Below are 20,232 nucleotides of genomic sequence, written 5' to 3'. Positions count from 1 at the left end.
GGGTTATATAAATACCAATATACTCACTGTCTAAAATATAATAGAACTTCATCATAGGTCAAATATTTCAGTCCCTTTTAGTCTTGCCTTTTACAGTCAAAGATGATTCCATTCCCACATACAACTCTAAGAACAAGGGTGTAGTACAAGGAATCCTGGGAGGACGTTAACAAAAAAATGCAGAGAATTTATCAAAACGGGATGTCACTCTGCCTCCACTGACACTGATGCAGCTTTAATCCTCTCTTGGTCATTCAGCTGCCTTCCTGTCACCTGCAGAGTTTGCCCTGGTGTGAGTATGCTGCCCTTGCCAGATTGCAAATTGAGAGAGAGTCAGCAGACAAGGGCAGGGCAACAGGTATTGGAAGAATGATCAGTGGGACAAAATGCAAAGAAGAAAGAACCAGCACCAAGAGCCACCCATCATGCAGTAAGCAGACTGGGAAATAAGGTGGGGGCTGCTGACCTCTGGAGACAGGCTGACTTTCAGCTTGGAAGGACCTTTGAACTCTACCTGTGCAGACCCAAGGAGAAGCATCAGGCTGCCCCAGGTCATGGAACTCAGAACCCCATGGCAGGGCCCTGCCTTCTGCTCCCCCCACCCCCACTCCAGGACTCTCTCACCCAGTCACATCATGCCCAAAGAACTAAAACAAAAGGAAAGCAAACTCAGATAATGCAGATCTAAATGGCAAGAAGACAAATTCTTAGGAAGAGGTAGATGAAAACAAAGTTAATCTTTAGAAAACAAAAAACAAACATGAACATAATAGCTACATTTGCATTCAAGGTTGGTAGTCCTCTGAGAGGCCCTTCCAACACTAGCTTCAAGATTGTGACCCCAGTTTCCTCAAATACAACATGAAGAGCACAATTTACAGGCTACTCATGAGGATTAACTTAAAGGATCCCTTCCTTGCTCATTCGCTATGAGACATCTCAGGCCAGATCTTGGCACATCAAGAAGGTCATTGTTCCAGGCCTCAAAGAGATGACTGTTGGTCAGAAAAAGAGATGTGAAAACAAATTATTGCCTGGCAGGTATAATAACAAATTACAGATATAGCGGGTACAATCAATATAACAGATACATTTTGTAAATTTTTTAAGTGCTAAGCAAAAAATCAGATGTTCTTAAGACCACTGCTCATTCTGGGCTCCCCAAACTTCCCTCTTCCACTCTTCACCCTTTCTCTCATACATCCTCCCCATTGCTTTCTGTCATATATCCCCATATTGCCCCTTACTGGACCTTCTACATTGCAGAGCCCAGTAGTTACGCTTGGGGCCAATTAAGGTGACTGCTAGCACCAAGAAGGGGCAAATGCAAACACAGTTAAGAGTACAGTTGCTCCTCAACTTATGGTGGGGTTACATACAATAAACCCAAGGTAAGTTGTAAATATCTAATACACCTAGCCTATGGAACGTCATAGCTCAGTAATACAATATACTGTAGAGTACCAATTGTTTCTCCTCACAATTACATGGCTGCATACTACACTCCAGGAAAAGACTGAAATTCAAAATTTGGAGTACTATTTGTCCTGAATTCACAATGTTTTCATGCCATCATAAATCAAAAAATATTGAGTCAAATCATGGTAAATCAGGGCCATCTGCATAGGCTTCACCATTCAGACAATCCTGGGTTAAGGAATCAATGCTACCCACTGGGCATGGTGGTGCACACCAGTAATCCCAACTATGAGGGAGGTGGAAATAGGAGAATCACAATCTGACACTGGCCCCGAGCAAAAGTGAGACCCTGTCTGAAAACTAAAACTAAAGCATGAAAGGGCTGTGGGCATGATTCAAGTGATAGAATGTTTACCTAACAAGCACAAGGCCCTGAGTTAAAAACCCAATACTGGAAAAAAAAAAAAAAGAATAAATGCTATCACATATTAGCTACATGATCTTGGGTTAGTCATGTCACTTCCCTGAACTTAAGTCTTCTCTAGAAAATGGTGCTATCAGAGTACCTATTTTGTGGTATCATTGGGAGTTGAAATGAAAATTATACAGAGAACATAGCATCATTACTGGCTGATAGCATGAGCTATCACCACCCATCATTATTATTGGAGAAAACATGTTAGTCCCAAAGATCAATGATGCACTTCCCAGAATAAAACTGAGCTAGCCTATAATCTACCAGGTAGCATTTAGAACACTGTTCTTTAACATATTTATTAGGCTGTGGAATCAATGTATTGGTCAGAGCCACCCTTCCAAAATGAATAGAACATAACTAAATAAGAGTAGAATAGTGTAGAATTAAGCAGAACAGAATCAAGTTGAATAGAAATAAAACAGAATATAGTACAAAACACCAGACTGTAGCCAGGTGTGGTGGTGCATACCTCTAATCCCAGCACCTGGGAGTCTGAGGCAGGAGGGTCATGAGTTCTAGGCCAGCCCTGGGATACACAGTGAGATGAGAGAGAGGGGAAGGTAGAGGGAGGGAGGGAGGGAAGGAAACTTGATTGCACTGCCAAGAATGGGGCTAAGTAATGTTTCCTGAAAAGTGTTTTGCCTGTGAGGTTGTGTGTAACAAGCAACAGTGAAACATGCATTTCTTACTGCAGGCCAGGATCAAAAAAGTTTGAAAGGCATTGTCATAGGAAAACATGGAGTTTTGTGCCCAAAAGGCCCCCACGGGAGCAATTCTCATATGAGGGAGATTAGGAGAGGCCTCTGTTGGAAGCAGATGGACCTTTCATACGGATGCTCACCAACCAATTTTCTACTAAAGGGCTGGAAACCACAGGTCCCTGTAACCTACTTGGCAGAAAGAAATGCCACTGGTGATAGGTCAACAAATTTCTCTCCATCTCGCAAACTGAAGAGTGGCTGCTTCAACTGCGCTCAGCGATTTCTAAATAAACTGCTGCAACAATCAGACGTACACCTGGGTACCTTGAACTTAGAAGACAAAATGTCCGACTTGTTCCAAGCCCACATTTCTGTTGCAGGGAAAGCCCCCATCGTGACATCCACACTGGAGAAGACTGAACCCCATGCCATCCCAGGCTTCATCCTTGGTTCTAGGACAGAACAGCCACAGACTCTGGCCTAGGACAACACACACCCCACACACACAGAGAGATGTAAGCAAACCTCAGTGGGAAGAGATGCACAAGCCAGAAAGGAGGACAGGAAATGATGGAGTCTTTTTAGGGAAGACAAGAAACTTTCCCAGAGACAAAATGCATACAGCATTTCTCAAAGCATGGTACGTGGACCAGCAAATCAGAATCTTGAGATTGTTTGCTATTACAAATTCCTGGGCCCTGGCCCAGTTCATGGAGTCAGAATCTCTTGGGGTAGAACCTTGAAATAATGCATTTTAACCAGATTCCCAGGTGATACTGCTGCATGCTAAAATCTGACATCCTATAAAACTGGACTCAGCAGACAGACAAGAGCAGCAAGGTCAGGAATGGGGGAGAGGACGCTGGCATAGTCAGAGGCACAGCGGTGTGACACAGCTGTTTGGGGAATGTGAACAGTGCACTGTCACTGAGGCATTCAGGGTAAGGATGTGAAAGGTGGCCACAGCAGCAAAGGGATTCTGGCACCCAACCCAGCTTTGCATGCCTCATTGAGTATTCAATGGGTGTTTGTTGAAGCAAGAAGGAAGGAAGAAAACATTTCCAGCATTTGACCAAAAGCAAATGTATGCTTGTGAGTCTGTTAAGACAGCTACAGATTTTTCCCAAACCATGATAATCTACCCAAAATAAAGTGTTGGATCATTCGAACTTCTATTGTGGGCAATGACAAGGTTGGAGCCTCAGGTTTCCAGATGGGTTATCAGTATTGAATAAACATTTGACTAATTGTGCTGTCTCCTAGCTGTTTCACTTATGTAGACAGTGCTAATAAAGGAAAATGTTCCCTGATGACCCACTGATACAAAATATTTTGGCTATTAGGAAGCAATATATTAGGGAAATATTCTTTCTAGGTCAAATTCAGGCTTAAATGTGATTTAATTGTGGAGAGATTGCAAACATATACTTTTGCAAAAGCAGGTGAAGCAAGTTTCCAACAGAGGCCAGCCAGGGGGCTTGGAAGGCTTCATGGGGCAGGAAGCAGGTCATGGGGCTTGGGTCTGCTTCTCTGTGTCATCCAAGAAGCCCACTGTGGAATGTGGAACCCTTCCTCAACTCTGTGGTTTCAATGTCCAGACACCTGAGCAAGGGCCCAGGCTGGCAGGCAGGATCCAACATTCTGGGCTTGAGCCATTCCTAATTCCCTGTGAGGTCTAACTAGGCCTGTCACTGAACCCCTGCAAACTCATGGTTGAAGAGGGTGGTTCCCATTATCCATCTCCACTCCGAAGACCTCTCATTCCCTTCTCAGTGAGTAGGTCAGGCTCAGCAGGAAGGCGGAAGGAAGATGTCAGATCCTGGTCACTGCAGGGCCACAAGTGCTCCACTGTACAGAAATCACGACCTCCATAGAGGAGACTCATGTCAGAGAGGACTCCTACAAAAGCCTCAGAACGTAATACTCAGTTACTTGGGGGAAGTGGAGGCTGGAGCAAAACGTCTTTTGGCAAAACCGCCTCCTATTAAACAAATAAAATTGAAGTCCTATGTCCCAATCAGCTACTCACTTTTATCTCAGAGGGTCTGTGCTCAGTGCAGGTTCTCAGAACCAGGGAAGGAGACAGACAGTTGCATCTGCAGGAATGCAAATGCCTATAGAAACAGCCCATACTCCTTCAGGACTCCTCACAAAGCTTTACCCCTGCATGAAGGTGCCAGAAAGAGCCCATGCCAGCTGGGTGCAGCCATGAGATCAGTCACCCAGGCCCATTCTGTGCTTGCTGCAGGTATGGGCAGCAGAAGAAGAGATGCAGCTCTGGACAGTCTGCAACATTCAACTCAGAAATTGAGGGCTGTGGATGTAAACAACAAACATGCCCAGAGATCAAAGGAAGCCCTCGTCAAGATCATGCTTTGCACACACCAGGCACACAACTTGAAACTGGTAGGGCCTCAGAGAGGCCAGGTGAAGTTCACTGCCGTGTGAAGGTGAATGGGGAGAGAAATTAAAATTCACATTTCTCCCTAATGTTGTCACTGGGAATGTGGAATTCAAGCGCTTTATGGAATTAGCTGCAGCAGCTTCCTAATTGCCTTTGCTGAGTCGCCTCCCCCAGGTTGATGGTGGCGGCTGCTGCGGCCCCATCAGTCTCGCTTGGTGCTCCTCGTGCACCCGCCCAGCACTGCGGTGCTCCAGCCACAGCTGCTGGGCCTGGTGCTGCAGAGGCACTGGGACACCTCAGTCAGACTGCATGACTCTAAAGAAGACTCGGGGCGCTCAGGATACTGACCCAGATGGACAGGGGTGCTCCCCAGAGACAAGGAGGGGGTTGCTCAGCTGCAAGAAGTGAAGACCAGCTGGCTCTGCTGTCTGGCAGTCCCAGCTGGCACTGCCAAGAATGAGGGCAAGGGACCTGCCTGTAAGTTTCAGAGCTGTATGCTGTATCCGGAAGGCAGCGCCCAGTTTTTGCAGCATCCATGCCTGATGCTGAAGCTCGTGAACCCTGGTACTGGAGAGTAAATGGGGAAAGGGATATAAGGACTTCATTCTTTGCCTATGCTCACCAGCATTCTTATTTGCATTGCCAGATTGCTTGCAAGGACAAGGCAAATCTGGGCAGGCTATTTCATCCTTTGTTTATCTGTACACTCATGCATGCCACAGACAAATCCTGAATCCCACCCCATAGACAGCTCCATGCTCAACACCAACAGGAAACCCTCTCTGGGTCAGAAAGATCAAGCCAGCCCTCAGGGAAATAATTTAAGGTCTAGCTTACCAACCTCCTGCTCAGCCTGCCCCCACCACTATCACACAGGAGATAAAGGGTCCTCAGGATATCACACATGCCCAGACCTGCCAGGGGCAAGGATGGATCCGTTAGATTCATTCCATACAAAATGAAACTGATCCTGAAGGAGGTCAGAGGGCAGTGGCCTTCAAATTAGCTGTCAATTATGCACAAAAAATGATCTGTGGCTTCACTGAGAGAAAAAATAAGCACCAACAAAATATCCAGCAAATGAGAGACAAAAATGGGAATAACACTAACTGAGTAGGAAAATTGACTAGATGCTTCCATGGTGTCCAACTCTATGCTAATACATATATGTCTCTGTACCTACCCCTGCCATGACCCCATTTTACAGGTGAGGGACCTAAGGCCTCCACATGAAGCTAAGAAGAGTCAAACTGGATCTCAAAGCCAGATCTGTCTGGTTGCAGGACCTCCCAACCCAAGCCTGCTCTTCCACACTATCATCCATTATCTTAATGGGGAATACACAAAGGAAAACTTTACCAAATCCAATTAGATTCTCAGAAAGACTTCTCAGGAATCAAACCTAATGAGGGGAGAACTGACCCTCAGAGGAAACTGAAAGACAAGTGACATCATTTTACTATAATAAAAGAAAGAACAAACTACAGAAAAAGGGCTTTCTGGGACCTTCCTACCTTCTAACTCTTGCCCCTTTTAAATTCTGTACTATACAAGCAAATGACAAAAGCACTCAAGCAACTCAAGGAAAAATTCCATTGGGAAAAAATTAAGGGCAGGGAAGAAGTTTCTACCAAATGCCTTGATAAGTCAATAAAACACAAAAACCAAAGTAAGGGACAAATGGCTGGTCCTAGGAAATACCTAAATGCCTTTTCTCTGATCTCACTCCAGGTATCTGAACTGAGGTTTACAGAACCCAAGCTCAAAGCTTGCTTTGCACTTAGAGCCTGAGAGCCTTGGGCAAAGATACATTCTCTGCCTCAGTTTCTGCATCTCTGAAACAGAAATGATAATAGACCTCAGGAGTGATTGTGTTGAAATAAATAAAGCACAGGCACAAAGTACAAACAAAACACCTGCTTCATCACTATTATTACTTTCTAAGAAGTCCTGGTAGGGCTTGGTGATGGGCAGCTTTGTGAAGATCTCCAAACAGGGTTTCCTGTGCCCTGAAGTTAGCTGTCCCCAAACAGACAAATGTTCTTTAGAAGCCAATTAAGTGGAACCAACCCTTTGGGAATAATAGTAACAACCATCAGACAACCATAGTTGTGAGCATTTTTCCAAACACTTCCTATGAGATATTAGTGAATCTTCCCATTTGGACCTCTCAACTCCACTCTAGAAGTTAGTGCCACTACCTCCATTTGATAGAGAAGAACACTGAGGCTCAGTGACTGACTTGTCAGGGTCATATGACTTGCCAGCAGACGTATCTAGATTCAAACCCAATTGGACTGACTCAGATTCAGGCACCCAACTTTGCAAAGGGCTGCATTCTCAAGACCTCTCCTAAAAGTAGTTTTGTTTTTGTTTTTTTTTTAGTCAACCCTCTGATTTCTTTCTAAGGTTCTATGTGCTTCCTATCAATCTTAAGGCATTTGTTTCCAGGGGGGAAAAGAACCCCTGCAAATCTTGCTATTCAGGTAGCAAATTCAAGCTATGGTTCCATGATTCTGAAATTTTTGTTTTAAGAAATGTGTATAGTTGGTGTTTTTCAAAAGATTAGTGAGCTGTGAACATTCTCCAGAGAGGATTACATCTTATTTCAGGGTGACCAGGTGACTCCTGATGTTCTTAAATACTTGAACTTGGACATGGACCCTGGGATTTTTAAATTAGTTATCAGCACATTTTAAGAAAGGAAAACAGCACACCTATGAGACACACAGACAGACACACACCAAAGCCTTTATTGGTTGCTTGTTAGTGACTCGCTTGAAGTATGCCATCTGAGTCAGTGTGCAAATTCTGTGTTATGAAAATATCATTCCAACAGGGGCTCAGGTCAAAGCTAAAAAGAAAGAACAGTCAAACTTCAGCATTATCATTCCAGAAGCCAAATGACTATCATTTGTGTCCGCGGGGCAAAAGTCTATGCCCATGGAGCTGTTTGCACATGATGTGATCATACTGCACTAATAGACATCTCACTAATAATGAAAACCAGTAGGAGGCTGAGAGTAAAGCTGTATGTTATGACTTGTGGCTGAAAACTACTTACATCCAATGAATTTACTACCTCCCACATTCATTGTTCTTTTCACAATATTTTTCCACCTCTGCCTCAACAAAGTACAATGGAAAAGGCATTATGGATAGTACAGGTACAAAGAACCAAATGCCTGTCCTGTATTTCTGACTTTCACCTTGCTGTGCAAATTATTTTACGATGTTACAGCGAGAACAAACTTCAACCTCACAACTGCCCACTTGTACTGTGCAAAAGACAAGATTAGGAGGATTTGGAAAAGAAAGAATAAAACAAAACAACACCTTCCTGGGGGCATAATAAATGTTTTTCTTATCATTGTGTCCCTATCACATAAAATGTGTGTGACACATTTATTTAATTTTGTGAATTCATCAAGAGATCAAAGTGATAATAATTCTGAGAGTTTCTCTTGTTCTTCTCTAATAATGAAAGCGGGACAATATCAGTGACAGAGTGGCCAGAGAACTAAGGCTTTCTATATGCCACTTACTGTTCTAAACTATTTCAAGAGTGTTACATCATTTTATCCTCTCTCAAAGCCCTGCAACATAGATGCTTGCATTATGTCTTTCATTTTATGAGCAAATCAAGGCCCAGAAGAACAAGTCAATGATTGGCAGGACAGAACTGAACCGCTAAGCAAATACTCTTCTTTTTACAAAAAGAAAAAAAATCTCTTTTCTGCTGTGGCTGAAATCTAGATCCTTCTAAAACCAGATACTTGGTTTCCTCCTGGGAGCCAAGAGTTAGCAGCTGTCAGAGAATTAAGAAGAAATGCAGGATCAAGTTTAGAACATGGGAGGGTCTATATTTGGGGATTCTACAGGTCATTTACTCCTTTCATTCCTTTTGAATGCACAAAACCAAAGTTTCAGGAAAATAAGTAATTAAGTGTAACCATGCACACACCAAGCAATTTGAGCAGAGATAAATAGCAAATTTGACTTTTCAGGGGAAAACTCTCGGGTTTTTGGAGAAGAGTTGAGCCTTCAAGTTGTAGCAGTGACTGGATCCTGGTCAGGAATTCTACAGGATCACTCTCTTCCCTGGAAGTTCCATTTTCCAAGCCAAGGACTGTGGTTGAGGCTGCCTGGCAGCACCTTTCCCTGCAGATCAGGGGCCTATCAGTCCACCCTACCTACCATTCTCCCTTAGGAATCATTCATACCCCACAGCAAGCACAAGCTCATTCTGGAAGGTGAAAGAGTTGTACCTAACATCATGGGAACCCAATCCCCATAGTCTTTGCTGCCAGAAAAGCACAACTCGGGGCCCCATTTGAGGATAGAGCATGTGGAGGAAAGAAAACACAAAGGGCATTGACCTCTCAACCCACCCAGTCCTTCCTATTCTCTGCAGGTCCTACAGACAGGACTCCAGCCATGCTCAGGGGGAATGGGCCATACAGGCAGACTTACTGCAGAGAAAAGAAATAGGCTTGAGGATCAAAAAGGCTGAGTTTGAGTGCCAGTCCCACCATACAGCAAGCTGCTCCATCTGTGAGGCAACTAACACAGGTCGCATCAAATGCCTTGTATATATCAGCTACTTCAATACAGAGACTGCTCAGCTCACAGAAAACATGCAACAAGGTGGGAGGAGGGGGACAATTCATTTCCTTCCTCTCCAGTCCCAATCAACACCATCTTATTTACATGAGCTGGTTATGATGTTGATGGATAACCAGAGCATCTTCCTCACCCTCCCTCCACCCCCCTGGCAGACTCTAGTTCTATAACATTCATGGAAACAAGTGGCTCTTTTCTCATGATTGGTCCAAATACAACTACCAAAACTTGAGCAGATTTCCTTTCATTACTGACTCTTTGCTGACTTCCAGTGCTGATTATAATAGCTAAAGCAATTTCTTTAAAGCTATGTAGACACTATAGCAAAACAAACCTACCCTAATTTCAACACATTGGTGACCATGTTCATTCACTCATTCAACCTATTTAAAGACACCAACCAGCACAGAACTACAGATGCTCAAGGCCAAAACACAACAGAGCTGCCAAGGAAACTCTGGAGAGGAAGGTAGGGCCAGTGGGAAGAGCAAGGAACATAGAATGCCCTTCAGTGCCTCCTGTGGGTGGTGACAGATGGCCACCCACATACTGTCCCCATATATCACTTCACCTCCCTCTAAGGAAAGACCACCAGGCCCAATGAGGAGCCTCAACCTCCTGTTGTTCTCCAGCACCACTCCCTAGGAAGCCCCTGGAGAAATCCTGGAGCTCTCCTATAGCCAGCAAAGAACATCCTCCCAGAAGGAAATGCCTGGCATACTGTCTAAGAGGATAGTTGAATCAAGCAGTGTCTACCATGGCTTCCACAGGAGCTCAGCAGCAAGGCAAATGGCTGGACACACTGGGCCCTCCTGTGGCTTATGGGTCCCCCTATGAGCTATGGGGAAGCAGCAGCCCCTTCCTTCCTCAGCCTGGCCCACTGCCCAGGCAGCAGGACAAGTGAGGGAGCACTCAATTTCTTTCCGACAAGTTCCTGTGGGCAACTCCCCTTGGACTCAGGGAGAAGAGAGTAGGCCTCACGGTTTACGGTGCACATTCTAACAGAGGCTGTGGTTGCTACGATTTTTCACACGAAGGTACTTGGCTCCCTGCCAGAGACCTGACTGGGATCACCTATCTACCTTCCAAGACCTGGCCCTCACCTACCCATGCATTTGCTTACTGAGTTCATAGGTATGCACGGAGCCAGGCCCCACAGGTGTTTAGCGAAGATTATCTGAAGAGCTTGTGTTTGGATGAAGCAACTAATAATGACCACAAGGATCACTAACAGAAGCCCTTGATGTGCTAGGCACTGTGCTAAGTGCTTTGCATATTTTATTCCATAGACAATGTTGTCCTCTATTCTCATGTTAAGTTATAGCTTCCAAAATGTTACACCACTAGGTGACCCAGCTAGGAAATGGAGATATGACTCAAGTACACAACCACAACCTCTCAGTCATTATCCCATACTTTAATTGTTTCTTAAGTAATTTCCCAGATTTTGTCTCTATTAACTCTCCCAGATACCTCTGAGATAGAGAAACTCAGGTATTATTCACATTTTTTTTCAAATAGGAACTGAGGTCAAAAAAGACCACACAAAGTCAAGGGAATATAGCAGGTGTGCAGACTCCAGAAGCCCAACTCAGTCATCTTGAAAAGGCTGCTTAATTTCTTCAAGCCTCAGCTTCTAGTTCTATAAAATGGGGTGAAAGGTAGTCCCTGCTCCCATGAGTTGCTGGAAAATTGTTTGTTTGTAGCAGATTCTTGATACATAGCCCAGGCAGGCCTCTAACTTGCAATCCTCCTGCCTCAGCCTTTAAAATGCCAGGATTATAGGCATGTACCACCATACCTTACTTTTTAGGAGAATTTAATGGAACATATGTAAAGTGCTTATTACAGTACCTGGAATATAGAGACTGCAGAGTGAATGTTCTCTGCTCTTACTATTAGATTAAGTGATTTGCCAAAGGCCACTCTGAAAATGCACATAGGAAGGATAAGCAGACAAAGCACCTAGGCCAGTGGCCTTTCCTTTAGCAACACAGCATCTCCAAAGATGAGCATCTCTGAAAATGCTCCAACCCCTGGCCCTATCACTATGTAGCATTTCACTGGAGATGGAAGAAAGGTGGGCAACAGAAGCCCCTTAGACTGAATGCAGCTGGAAAGCAAAACAAATTGAAGATAGGTTGTTTGGAGTCCCACAAGGGCTTAGGCAAGGCACAAAGGACATCACACTTGGTTTAATGCTGTTTTCATCATCTTGAGAGTCTTAATAATTTTTTAACAAGAGATTCTATGCTGGTCCTGTTCTCAGCAGGTCCCCACATGCCAGCCACCTGTAAAATCCCACAAGCTGGAAAAACCCATATCTTGTGGACTGGGTCACTAGGTTCTATACCAGCACCCTGGTTCGCTCTCTTAGGCCAGCCTCTCTAGCAATCCAAGAGAACAAGAACAGTCTTCCCATAAGCAGGCAGCATCTGGTGTATTCTATAATGAGCAATATCCATTTTTATTGGCATGGGTACAAACACACAAACATAGCAAGTATAATGATATGTGCAATCCCCGATATCAGCTAGGTAGTTGTTTTCCCTAAAATGTATAACCAGAGTCCTGTTCTGTGAACCCACAGCATTTTTGGCCCTGTCTGATTTGCCTGTCCTGATCATTTACGTGCATAACAGCTCTTTTAACCTTGAGAGGGTACCATTTTCCAATAACAAGTGCCAAGATAAATACTCTGAAGTGCACAAAGGGAGGCCATAGCCATCTATTCCTTGTCAAAAGATAATGCTCTCCTTTCCAATACAGCCTTGAAATGCACACTAATAGTTTGGCTTCTGAGTTGTTTGTTTTCATAATACTGATTTGGGGCAACTGAGAAGCTATGCAACATACACATTTAATGCTCCTTACAAATACAATGTCTTATTTGAACTGCCCTGGAACCAGTACCCAATAAGTATTGTCCAAAGCAAGTGAAAATTCAAATGTTTATGATTTTTTAAGAAACATACTAGACCCTTTTCAAAGTTTATTTGTGCCATAACTTTCTTCTGGAAAGCAGGCAAGCTGGCTAGGCACACAAGACCTCCCCTAAATATACACAGATGTTCAGCGTACTGAGGGAGAGCCCTAACACCAGAACACCAAATCATTTATTGATCTAAGTCAGAGCACTAAATACAAACTGAGGATCAACTGAAAACTAAAAAAGGCCAAAATCCAAAATGTGCACTCATGTGAATATGCCTGTCAAACTGCAAGGAAATGAGACACCTGCAAGGGCCACAGGTACTGGGGATAATGTTTCACATTTCTTTTATTTTTATTCATCCTAATACACAGCTATGTCTTCATCATAAACTGGAAACACTAATTGTGATTGTCCCTGCCCAACCGGTTTCAGAACTGTTAGATGATTTGGTATCATGTAGCCTGGCACAGGCCACATGAGGATGGCCTTCACAGAGGGTCCTGTGATTCTGGCATTGCACACATGAGCAACCATCTCAGATGGAGCCTACTGATCACTAAATGTTCAGGTAAATCCTGAGAAATGGAGCACCGCCCCCCCAACTCCCACTGTATCCTCTCCTTCCCTTAAAGGAGAAGCTTAGCTCTGTTTAATGGACTGAGGAGGACAGATGAAGATTCCTTCTGTGTTGCCAAAGCCTGACATCAGGAACTTCTCCTCTTGCTGAATGACACTCAAAGGTTCACTGTTAGTCACTCAAGATGAACTAGAGAACCATTATATCTCTTTGTATAAAAAATGACATTAAAAGGAGGTAAAATCTCCTATGCCAATTCAGAGGCTAGCACTTTATCACATCTATTTAATTTCTTTCTGGTCTCAACCACAGCAAAAACCTCTAAGTCAAATCACAGTGTCTTGGGGAACTCACACCTGCTAATGTTCTCTGCCTAGAAGAAGCTGGAGGTCTCAACTCCAGAGGCTGTCTGGACCAGTGCAGTAACTACAAAAGGCAGTGGGACCCTGAGATGCAGGTCGTGCACTGCTGACAAATTACATGTGCTTGGAAAAAGAAAAGGCCCATTTGTTGGCTTCTATGATGGCAAATCTGGATTAATGACAAACCTAAAACAATGGATCCTGCTATGTGAGAATGTGTGTTTCCTTAAGCAAGCCCAGAACACCAAATCATTTATTGATTATCTAAGTCAGAGCACTAAATACAAACTGAGGATCAATCGAAAACTAAAAAAGGCCAAAATCTAAAACATGCACTCGTGAATATGCCTGTCAAACTGCAAGGAAATGAGACACCTGCAAGGGCCACAGGTACCGGGGATAATGTTTCACATTTCTTTTACTTTTGTTCATCCTAATACACAGCTATGTCTTCATCAAAAACTGGAAACACTAACTGTGATTATCCCTGCCCGACAGGTTTCAGATCTGTTAGATGATTTGGTATTTGCGTTTGCCTAAAACCAAACTGGTATTAGAATAAACTAGTTAATTAATTAAGGCCAGCAAGGTATCTTCATACTAGTAGATCAAAACAAGTAACCACATTGGGATAAAAATGTGAAGTTTGCCTCCAACAAGAAAATCATACCCATATTTTTATTTCCCTTAATTTTGTCTAGCATATGTAAGTCTCCTAAGCAACACAGGCTGTAGCACTCCCTCATAAGAAAAAAAGCAAGGTAGAATATCTGACAGAAAAGAAATTTTAAGACAGATAAAAAAGAAAGAAAAAGAAACAGTGAACAAAAGAGGTTCACTAGCAACTTAGCAAGGGACCATGTACAAGTCTGCAAGTATAATTAGATATATCCTTAAAATGTGAGGCCCGGTAATGGAGCTACAGAGTCCAAAAAGCCACCATCAAAGATTGAAAACTGACATATCAGAAATTTCAAGACTAAAAAATAATCTTCCAGGAGAAAGTCTAGTATTTTGAAGTGATGTTGTGAATTGAACCATTAATAGCATAGGTTGAATGGGTTTAGCTTTTGTGATGAGAAGTAACAGTGTTTTTATTCAACAAAAACATTCAACCAAATAGAGACTCCTTTATGATCTGTAGTGTCTGGCTTCCTCCAGGCAGTACAGATCTAATACTCAGTTCCCAATTCATGAATACTCCTTTTCAATTATTTAAAGGTGCATTGATTTCCATGTTGATGAAAAGTCACAATTATAAAAATGGCTTAAGGAATTAGCCTTTTACTTTGCTGACTCTGTCCTGTGGAAAGAGACATCAAGTTTATATATTAAAGCCACACTTGATAAATAGTTGTAACACAAAAACTTGGTTGAGCATTCCAAGAAGTGCATGCTTGGAAGGTGCTGTTCAAGACAAGCAAGGAAAATATCGGTTCTTTTCTGGCATTAATGGCAAAGATACACATTACCTGTACTTCCACTGTGTGTTTATCATCACAATTCTGGAAAATGTAATTGGAACACTCATTTCCCTGAACATTCATTCTCTGAATGCAGCTCTAAACAGAATGAAAAACTCAGCTCCTACAGAAATTCCCCTAAGGAGGAGGAGGTGAGAATCATGCAGGTTTAATGCCTTTTATTGTGAATGTTAAAAGTAAGGAGCCTGTGTGTTTAACAGCCAGGTTCAAGAATACTTCTCATTGAATCCCAAAATAGAAAGGTGATGAAATTGTGCCTTCCCAAAAGAATCCAAACAAAGCATTCTTTGAGAAAAATGAAGCAAGAGAGGGGCAGCCAAATACAATCAAATATGTCAAATAGGAAGTTAATTAAAAGCTGAAGTGAATGGAAACCCCTGCAGCATCTGCCAGCTAAGGAGACAACAGACAGACACCACACCAGCACCATTGCTATCTTTCTAGGGGCCCCTATTCTCTAGCAACTGCAAAACCTCTCTAGATTTACTCCAATAGTCACACCCCACCATCCTCCACTCTGTGCTGAAAACACAACTTTGCAAAAACATGGCTTACTACACTTTATATAATCAAAAATATCCACTTTATATGGAATTAATAAGTTGTTCCACAAAGATAAAAAGAAAAAAACAGACAAAATCTAAATACCCATTATATTATCCTAAGCTAAAGTAACAAAAGCCATACTAAACCCAGAAACAACTGAGGAAATAATTCTCCTTTCTAATGTGGTAGAGTATATTACTAAATGTTTGTGTTTACATTGATGAAGTCAGCAATAATCTGCCACCTCAAATTACATTACCTAATAACATGTTACCAAAATGGCAATTTTCACAGTCTCCAAACACCTTAAAGTAGATGACCAATTCTTATTTAACTTTTCACAATAATTACTTTGTAAACTTTAGGCCTTACTGCAAAAAAGACTAAACTTCTGTTCTAAAAATGAACATACTACATTGATTCACATGCAGTATCAAGTAGAAGACTATATAAAATTACATAGTGACATATGGTATACCTTCCTTAAATGAAAATCTAATTTAAATGCCCCTGCTTTAAAAGTGCAATTGTAGTCTATTATGCAACATAGTATTGTCACCTTTGAGTCCCCTTAAAGCAGTCTTAATGCATTTTTGCAATCTAGTTTTCTACTCATTTTAGAAAGCATATTCATTGTTAACAGAGCAATAAGGTGAGGGATAGATGCATAGAGTTTTGATTTAGAGGAATAATTCCTCACACCAATGGTCAGGAACTTGAAAATAAGAACGGCAACTGTCTCCTTGCTTTTTCCAAGTGATGTTATAGCTTCCATACTTGGAAAATCTGGAATCTTTTTCCATTCATACTCTGAATTCTCTAAACCAATGTTCTTTGCTAATTTAAAAAATAGTCATATTTGGAAAGCAATAGACCAAAAGATAACTGTAAAAATGCTCCCCAAGTTGTCTAACAGGCCATTCCCATTACTCATGAAAGTCTTTGCCAAACAACCCAAAGCATGGATATTTCAAGGACGCCCATAGCAAACAACTGCAAATCCAAGTGCTAAAGCAGATGCCCGCCCTGCCCCAAAGCAATACCTCACCTTCCCCTCACATCAGATTACAAAATGCCAGGCAACAGCAAGAAATGACAACAAAGCCATGAACAGCTGGAAATAATCACACAATTGTCAAGCTGTAAACACGACAAAAGCAAAGCAAGGCTAGTGAATTCAATATCAGAAAGGATGCTGATGAGAAGGTAAGAGAAGCATTTTAGCTGTTTCCAATTTGCTGTTATAGAATAACCAATAATAGGGTTGATAGGGTTTTGTGGAGTGTGTGTGTGTACGCGTGTTCTAACTTCAGAAAGAAAGAGAAAGCCTATTTCATGTGCCCCTACTAAATTCGAGATAAAAGACATGTAAGCACAACCAAAAAAAAAAAAAAAAGAAAAAAGGAAGAAGAAGAAAGAAATTCAGGCTGAAGGGATTCCTTCAGAGTTACTACAACTATAACATTCAGATAAGAAAAATTTCTTTAAAGTTATACAAAATGTTCTCTTCTTTCAAAGCATAGGGAAAATACACCAGCAATACCACAGTCCAGAGCTCTTCACATAAAGCATCTGACAAGTGAGCAAAAAGCCAAAGCCAAGTACAGACAGGGACTGGTCCAAATGAAAAGAATACCAGGGAAAGAAGTACTTCCTATAAGCTCAGAGGGTCACAGGTTCATAAATGATCATCTTCTAAAAAGACATGTCATTGCAGCAAGTTTTTAATCAACTGACTATAATTTTATGAACTCCTTCCCACATTAGAGGTGACCAAACAATGTTTCCAGTGCTTTCGTGGAATACAGTTTCTATCAATTTTTAAATCAGCATACCTTGCCATCCCATTGTGAAGGATGCTTTATTACGATATTTGGATTTCACGTGACAAACTGTTTCATATGTCCCCAAAAATGCTACTCTGAAATGGAATGCCATAAATAAAAATACGTACTTGGTTACCAGGCAGCATGCACAACACATATGGCACATTGGCCCAAAAAACACATTTAAAATGCTTAAAAGTTAACTTAACAATTTAAGCTGTTTGTACCCATTTTCAGAGAATTATCCCCCAAAGGCCAATCTTATTTTCTATTGTCAAGAGAATATTCGAATTGATCCTGTTGATTGGGTAACTTGAAATTCTCTTAACCCCCCTACTTTTGCCTCCAAAGCACATTCTTTTTATTTCTTAGAGGGAAAAAGGAAGGACCATATATCTCACAATGTAATTTTAAACATAATGCTGCCTGTTTGAATTAAAATTGATGCAGCTTCTGATAAAAGCCTAATAATCAATTCTCCATTCTCATTACTCTCCAGAATTATATGGACGCAGGCCAATTTCTTAAGTTTGTGGACTCCTCTCCTAGGTTATTACCCGGCAGTGCAGCTGAGTGGAAAGATAACCACATTCATTCTCCTTATCTGTAATGATGTAATGCATCCCAGCCCTGGGTCTAGATGATTGGGGAATAATGGGATTGTACAACTGCGGGGATGACAAACAATAGTGCGGCGTCTCTCTCTGATCCCCTGAACCTCCAATGCAAGGTGAAAGGCATCATAAGACAGGCACTGATTCTGCTCCTTGGATGAAGTTAGCATTTTTTTGGCCTGAGGAGCATCTGCTCTCACACTGAAACAGCAATAACACTGAGAGGAGAGCCATGCAGAAACACTTCAGTTTCCAAGCCCCAGCCAGGACAGTGCAAGTGAGTAGCCTGCTTCTCTTTGTGTTTAGAATCAAGTGTCATCTAAAAATAACCGGTTGGTAGGGAGAAGTCACAGCGCAGTACAATGCCAAGAAACGGAGATCACAGACTCCTCTGATCTGAGCAGCTCCGGGCTCACGTTTGTTTGGAAAACTAAATCTGCCTCCATTTTCTGTGCTGGGGAAAAAAAAAAAAATCATCGCTTCCTGCCACCACAGAAACCTTACCTTTTGCAGAAGCTGGGAGCCCGAGTACTTAGCAGCAATGGATTTTATCTCCCCACCGAAAGCGGAGGCCCACAGCTTCACCCTACAGGGAGAAAGGGCACAAGAAGAAATGTAACCCTCATATCACAGCCAACACACACGCACACACCAGGCTGTGACTAAAGGAGCAGGACGATTATAACATTAAAGAAAAGGGGGCGGGGGGTGGGTAGAAAAAGCACGGTGGTAGAAACTACCAGCAACAAACTGCAGAGCGCTGCGCGGGAGGTGGGGGGTGGTCTGAGGGGGGTCACATAGTTCAGAATGCGCAAAGTCTCCCGGCTCTTCTAAACATCACTGGCTTTCATTTGAACAATTGCCTGAGGACTCAGCCACCCAAAATGGGCATCACCTGGCAAACACTACTGGGAAGATATCCACCCATCCCCCCTCCCGAAAAAGAAGTGAGATGACAAGGTAGCAAAGAAGGGGATAAATTAAACGGCCCGTGGAAGTTGGAGTCGGTAAACAGGCTTCAAACTTGGTGCTGTCACTTGAGGTGAACCTCGCCAGGTCTCACTCGCCAGCCCGAGGGAAGGGACGAGAGGTTCCCACCCCAGCATCGCTGCCCGACGCGGGTCCTGGAAGGCAGGTGCGAGAGGCGAGGCCGGCACCCGCAGCAGGTCCTCACCAGCCGCACCTGCAGGCGCCCAAACTTGGATACAGTGGGTCGCGGGCGGCGGGGTCCCCTCCCCGGGCGGCGTAGCACCCGGCACTTACACGGAGAGCGGGATCTGCTGCTCCGAGCGCACCACGTCCCCCAGAGCGGCGTAGAGAAGCGCAGCGGCCAGGAGCGCCGAGGCCCCCTGGGACGCGCGGCGCGGCGAGCCCGGCCCGGCCATGCTGGGCTCCCTCCGACGCGCCGGCGGCGGCGGCGACTAGAGCGGCCGCGGGGAGCTACGCGGAGCGGGCGGTGGGCGAGCGCGCTGGGCTGCTGCTCCGCTCGGTGCCGCCCCGCCTGCCTCTCGCGCGCCAGCCTCACTTGGGGAGCAGAAAAAGGAGCGGGGTGGGGGGGGAGGGCGGAGAGGAGGAGGGAGCGAGTGAGGTGGGGAGGGAGGCGGGAGGAGAGAGGGAGGGAGACGCGCCTCTCGCAGCGGCGGCCGCTGGGCCCCGCCTCGGCGGCCCCGGGGAGTCCGGCGGGCCGCGGCGGGAGGGCGGGAGGCGCCTCGCGGGCGGGGACTTGCAAACTCCAGTGTCCTTGGCCGCGGCGGATCGCGCCTTGCCCCGCCCGGCCCACTGCGGCCGCCGAGTTTTTTACAACTCCGCAGTCCGCTGCCGCGGGCGCGACTCTCTGGCTGGCCCCGGCCGGTCCCCAGGCCCTGGCGACCCGATCTAGGATGGGGGTGGGGGCTCTGGAAGGAAGCTGAGGACCTGGCGTCCCCCCACTTTGCTGCCAATGGCGGTTGCGAGGGGGCGCCGCGATCCCAGTCTGCCCCGGGGTAGGACCAGGTAAGGGGCGGCGGGGTCCGAGGCTGCGGAGCCTAGAGGTGGCGCGACCCCCACCTGCGCCGCCGTAGTTTTCCCTGGAAGAGGCAGAAGTCTCTCCCGGCTGGTGGGAGAGGAAGGGGTCGTACGCGGGGCGGAGCGGGTCGGAATGAGACTGTGGGCACTGCTTCTTGGCTGCTCACAGCTTCTGCTCCTGGGCCGCGGCGCCCGACTAGGGAAGGCGCGGGGGACTGCGCTGCCGCCGCGGCTCAGCCGCCCCGGGCGCACTGGACCA

At 44.4% G+C, this 20,232-nt stretch overlaps 1 protein-coding gene across 2 annotated transcripts in view; it reads right to left on the bottom strand.

Annotated features, from left to right (window-relative positions):
• Cacna2d3 (calcium voltage-gated channel auxiliary subunit alpha2delta 3) overlaps positions 1–19,378 on the bottom strand; it is a 903,262-nt gene extending 883,884 nt beyond the window's left edge. For both annotated transcript variants that reach the window (XM_074043965.1, XM_074043966.1), the window contains exons 1-2: positions 19,233–19,378; positions 18,474–18,555 (exon numbers count right to left, since the gene is read on the bottom strand). In XM_074043965.1, the coding sequence (XP_073900066.1) occupies positions 18,474–18,555; positions 19,233–19,354 (204 nt within the window). In that variant the 5' untranslated portion in view covers positions 19,355–19,378. The remainder of the gene's footprint in view (positions 1–18,473; positions 18,556–19,232) is intronic.
• Between the last annotated feature and the right edge of the window lie 854 nt (positions 19,379–20,232).

Source organism: Castor canadensis, chromosome 10, assembly GCF_047511655.1.
Source record: "Castor canadensis chromosome 10, mCasCan1.hap1v2, whole genome shotgun sequence".
Lineage (NCBI taxonomy): Eukaryota > Metazoa > Chordata > Mammalia > Rodentia > Castoridae > Castor > Castor canadensis.
The sequence above is the reverse complement of the archived record's forward strand: the minus strand, read 5'-3'. Positions and strand labels throughout refer to the sequence as shown.